The sequence below is a fragment of the Morone saxatilis genome, unplaced genomic scaffold, assembly GCF_004916995.1.
Source record: "Morone saxatilis isolate NCDOM2014 unplaced genomic scaffold, NCSU_SB_2.0 Contig17, whole genome shotgun sequence".
In the NCBI taxonomy this organism is placed as follows: domain Eukaryota; kingdom Metazoa; phylum Chordata; class Actinopteri; family Moronidae; genus Morone; species Morone saxatilis.
The window spans coordinates 26,979,197-26,984,950 of NW_023339729.1; the positions used below are offsets into that span (position 1 = coordinate 26,979,197).

The 5,754-nt window shown below is 38.6% G+C and overlaps 1 protein-coding gene across 1 annotated transcript in view; it reads left to right on the forward strand.

Moving 5' to 3' along the window:
• Positions 1–5,754, forward strand: part of mfng (MFNG O-fucosylpeptide 3-beta-N-acetylglucosaminyltransferase) — a 29,309-nt gene that overhangs the window by 12,841 nt on the left and 10,714 nt on the right. The window contains exons 2-4 of the mRNA XM_035660615.1: positions 2,168–2,213; positions 2,366–2,468; positions 5,205–5,358. Of these exons, the coding sequence (XP_035516508.1) occupies positions 2,168–2,213; positions 2,366–2,468; positions 5,205–5,358 (303 nt within the window). The remainder of the gene's footprint in view (positions 1–2,167; positions 2,214–2,365; positions 2,469–5,204; positions 5,359–5,754) is intronic.

Sequence of the window (5,754 nt, forward strand, 5' to 3'; positions counted from 1 at the left end):
ACGCACACACGCACACACAGACACGTGTCAGACACACTGACAGACACGTGTAAACTGACACACATCATACATTCAGTGTCTCTCTATGGTGGGAAATTCAGTTTCACACCCTGATCCCTTCACACTCTAACCCAACTATCTCATCTTTTACTATCTTTATCTTTTTAAAACACGCCCACACATACACACACTTCTGCCTGGGTTAAGTCACATCTCTCGCCCACACTGTCATTTGTAATTCATTATATATAAATACTTTTCACAAGCTTTTAAATCATATGGATACTTCACTCATTTTATTTTGTCACTCAGAATTCTGCTGCACTAAAAGCACTAATAACTGTTATGTATACTTCTTCCTCGTGCTTTTGATTTGAGTATTTCTATGTAACTTTTGCAAAGTTTTCCACAAGGTTTTCTTTTAATTTTCTGTTTCAACCTCCTCTCCACACCTATGTTTTTCCACACCCCCAAACCATCTTTTTAAAGTGCTTTGTTAATGTTTATGTGAAAAAAAGAGCTTTTTTAAAACAAAAGGTCTTCTCCGACATGGCCGGAGAGATGGGTTTGTGAGCATAAAATAGCATTTTGATGGATATGTTTAAATTCATGAAGGTAATGTTATTGACACAAAAACTTTTCCTCTTCATATTGATTATGGAAACTGGTCAGTAGTTGTGTGTGACTTAAGAGCAAAAACAGCAAAAGCTGGAACTTATCTGTATTCACATTCTAGTATTTACAATCAAAGACAGTTGAGGTCATATGTAAGACCTATTTCTTATCCCTTTTTTGCTCCGTTGTTTTCTATTTTCCTGTAACTCTATGTATCTGATGTCAAAATGATATAGGCCCATATGCTGCAGTCACTTTGACAGAGCTAGATCTACAATGCTTTAAAAAGCATGCTTGAAAAATGTTAGTATGCTTGTATTCCAGCCAACATGCAGCAAAACATTTCCAGGAGTTGAATAAAACATGAGTTATGGTTTGTGTTTATCTCATCTAACGGGTGATTTGTCCCACTCGGAGGTTATTTAGTGCCCGCCTGGCAAAGAAAGTTGAACACACCGCACGGTTCAGCCTGAGGGGCTGCGGAGATGGAGTGTGACGCAAGGGTTGCCATGTTCAAATCCCTTGGTACAAACCTCAGTGACTCATTACCATACAGATTTTTATCTTTTGAGTGAAGTGCCTGCTAGAAGAAAGTGGCAAAGGAATCAGGAATGATCCTGCATGAGGCCATAATATGATACATTATATCTTCAGATTGATATTGTCTGTGAATAAGTTCTTTATGAGTATTTGTAAACGCGCATGCATGCCTTGAGAAATGAATAAAGAGATTTGAATATAATTTAATTGAATTCTGTTGCAGCACTTTCCTTATGGCTTTAGATAGACAAAGATAATGATATGTATTAGTCAATTATTATTACTTGACTTTAAAATTATTTTTGGAGAACAGCCTTATAAAGTAACAGGGCAAAATACATTTTATAACTTCTTTTTAATTCTTATACAGTTTAGATTATATCAAAGTTCCTCCAAAAAGAGTTAAGTAAAATTGAATATGCTTGGAAACTTCAATGGTTGAGTGCTTTTACAATTTTAAACCACCAGAGGACAGTGTTGTACTACAGATCTATCTATCTATCTAAATCCTATTATCTATCTTTATCTATCTATCTATCTATCTATCTATTCTGTCTATCTGTCTATCTATCTACTGCTTTGTCTGTCTGTCTGTCTGTCTGGTTAAATGACTGTAAGAACAGGCTTTGACAGTAATAAAACCAAGGTGTTTGTGTGTATGATTAGAGACTTACTTGACTCATATATCTGCCGATGAACAAACAGACTCGACCATATAGTGCCCCTCTGACCACTTTTGATCATAACTGTGTATTGCTGTGTGTGTGTGTGTGTGTGTTCTGCGTCTGGGTGAGATGACTAATTTCTTCAGCTCACAGTGGGGAACCTTGTTTTAGTCGAATTTGCTCCATTCAAAACGATATTGATCCTGTGTGTATGAGTTTGTGTGTTCACTCCTAATGAAGGTGCTTTAAGGACGTACTGGTAAAGATGTGAGGAGGAGGATACAACAAAAGCTAGTGTGTTTAAATCATTCTCTCTCTTTGTTTTTCTGTTTTTTTTCTTTGTCTAGACGTTCATTTTCACAGACACGGAGGATGAGGACTTAAGTTCAGAAGGTAAGCTCTCTCTCCATCTTCCTTCCTAGGTTTTGTCTCACATGCAAATAAACCCATTTTACACACTGATTGTAATGAGCCTATTCATTATTTGGTTAAAAAACGTACTTCACAAAAGTACATACGCTGTTTCTCACTCGTTCTCTCCACAGGTCTTAACATGGTGGTAACAGGTTGTCAGTCAGATCACAGCCAGCAGGCTTTGTCCTGCAAGATGTCTGCGGAGTATGACGGCTTCATGGCGTCAGACAAGAGGTGAGACAGATTAAAGCCCGTCTGTCGTCTTTCACGCACTGGATTTAAAGATCGGATTTAGATTACCAACTTTAATGATCACCTTTGGGAAATGCATGTTACAGCAGCAGGTAGTGAAAGGAGAAATCAAAGTAAATAATCTTCTACGGTTGCAAAAGCATAAGCACAGGTTATTACTGTCAGAATTATTACAGGGGATACCCTTTGAACTTTTCATCATCTTTCTTGGTGGACACTAATTGCACTAATTGAATTTTGAGGTCACCGGTCAATCAAATAGTGTGGGAAACAGGAAAAGTTCTGTTCATTTCTATTCAGCCATTGCATCATCTATGACGGCTCATCACTCATTAACTACAAACAAATGTTCCCTATGTTATAAATATTAAAGTGCATCTGTCCCTGTGTGATAAGGGATAAAGATATTTTGAAGGGAAGAGCATAATGTACAATTATTGGCTTTATTTGGTAATAGCTTAAACCATTTCCATAGCAATCATTCAAACATGAAAGCAGCCACGTCATACATTAGATAACACAGTGTGTGTGATTTACTTTACCAACGACCCAGCCTGAGGCTGCATTACTGTATACTGGACAATGTGTTGCTGATATTCTGTCATATTTTTGATTTTTGGAAAATGCAATGAGGCTCAACAGTTTATGTTTGGTGTGTGACTAACACTTCGACTGCTGTCATGTTATTGAGATGGCAGAGAAAATGACAGAGCATTTCAGTTGGGTTCCAGGGCCCATTTTGGTATTTGGACTGAAGAGGGAAGTGAGGCTGTTTGGTTTGGATGGAAGCCTTTTGTGTTGTTGGGCAGCCATTAGGATGGCAGAGGAAACAAGACAGCACTTCAGTTTGGTACCAGCAGCTTTGTAATTTGGACTTGAATGTTGCAATAAGAGTCTGTTAGTTTTGGAAAGAGGCTTTGACATCCTGTCCTGTCATTAAGGTGGCAAATAAAATCAAACAACTTGATCCTCTCCAGAGGAATACAGTGAAATTCATGCTATGAAAACAAAAGGAAAGCTGGTCAGAAGACAGTAGTGCAGTTTTTCCTGTATTTTTTAAATTTTGAGATGAATTCGTTAAAAGTCTATTTTGAAAAAAAAGGCTTGTTTTTGGGACTAATAACAGTATATGTGATAAAATATTCTCTAAAGGTTCACTTACAAGCTTTTTTCAGAACTTTCTTTGTATCCCTATGGGGCTTTTTTTCAGTTTTTTTTTTTCATCTTCAGTCAAGAGCATTGATTTCCCTTTCTGATTTTGTAATGTTTTCCCTACAAACCCTGCCCTTGCACTCAAGTGCTTGCACTTAGACTCTCTCTACTTCTGCTCAAATTGTATGCTTGCACTCACAAATATGGTCGCTTGCTCAGATTTCCCACACTGCAGCTTCGTCCCTTATCCTTGCACTCAGGCTGCTTCTGTGCGCCAGTGAAACGTCTGCTCTCAGATCGCTCCTGAAATCAATGAATCGTGCTCTAAAATTGAGAAACCACGCTCTGGAATAAAAAGATAGGAAAAAAGCCCCATGGATATAATGGGCTGGATAATATAATAAATAAATTGGAATCATTTTAATTTTTGTTTTTGTAGGATGTGTAAATGTCTACATCATGAAACTTTAAACATGCACTGTCTAAAAGTAACGCAGATGAAAGTTGGCTACATTAGGTATCAGGAATCACTGCAGTCCCATACACTGTGACTGTGTGAGCTGCTGTTACTCCAGGTGTCTTTTGTCTCCTTAGTACATCCATGCTTCCAATTAATGAATTTAACAGTTGCATTTAGGAGGCGTATAGACTCAAATAAGATTTGCTGAGTTTTCAGTTTGTGTTTGTTGGTTATGATAGCTGAAGGGACAAGGATTGACAGAGCAGAGTGTGGATTCTACTTCTACTACTACTTCAGTCTGTCCCTACCTGTTAATGCTAGTCTGCAGATATCAGACGACGTCTCTTCAGAAAACATTAACAGCAGGAGAGTAATTGGTGTGCAGACTTTTCTGCTCCATCTCTGCTGAAATTGATAATGAAAGTGGATGTCTGTTCTCTTAGAGGAAGCATCTGGTTCTGACAGTCCAAAGCTATGTTGGATAACCTGTGCTGTTAATGTGCATGAATGAAGACAGCCTTGCAGGAGGTGCAGGTTTTTTATTGTTAATGCTCAACTGTTTTTGCACATGAGGTCCTAAAAAATGATGTAGGAAAAGAAAAAGAAAAAAATTGTGAAGCTGCCCCAAGCTTGAAAAAAACCCCAACATGTTTTTTTTGGCCATATATCGCATAACATAAACTTAAATTTAGAATTTCTGATCACAAATAAAGGCAACATTGTTTTTGTGGTGGGAGACTTTAATTTCTTCTTGTCAGCATAAGATAATTCTGTGTAACAAAATGGATGCAGTGATAGAAGAACACCCAACTCCCTCTCAAAAGCTAAAATGATGAACCAGAAACTTTTGACTTGAAAAACAAAAAAAAATGTTAATGTTGATGTGATGCATTATCTAGTGCAGTTCAGGCAATTTCCAAGTCTTAGTGAGTTTAGTTGGATTTATTTTGTGCAAGAATGAAAACAACAAGGAGGAAAATTACCGTTGAAATCTCTGTTCCGCCCGGCTGCAGACATCAGCAGGAGGAATGGAGAGGAGCAGAGAAACCCAGAGCATTAAAATCCAACTGCATCTTAAGTCTGTTCTTCCCTCTGTGGCTCCTCAGGTGGTTTTGTCATGTGGATGATGATAACTACGTGAACCCGGACGCCCTCCTCTCCCTGCTCTCGGCCTTCCCCCAGGACAGCGACATTTACGTGGGCAAACCGAGCCTGAACAAGCCCATCACTGCTCACGAACTGCTGGAGGGAAATGCAACGGTACTATTACCCAGAGTTTGTTAAAGTTAAAGGTCCAGTGTGTAACATTTAGGAGGATCTATTGCCAGGATAGGTATGTTTTCATTAGTGTATAACCACCTGAAAATAAGAATCATGTCTTTGTTACCCTAGAATGAGCTGGTATATCTACAAAGGGAGCAGGTCCTCTTCCATGGAGGACGCCATGTTAAACTGCCATGTTTTTATGTTCGCCCAGAACAGACAAGCCAAACACTGGCTAGGAGCTGATAGGAGCTTTTTTGTGAGTTTCGCAACCACTGCAGTTTCTTCTACACACTTGGAAGGCGAGCGATATTCAATTGGTTGCAATCTGCAACTTCACTGCTAGATGCCACTAAATTACTTGCTGGTCCTTTAACCCTTTAGGCGCCAGGT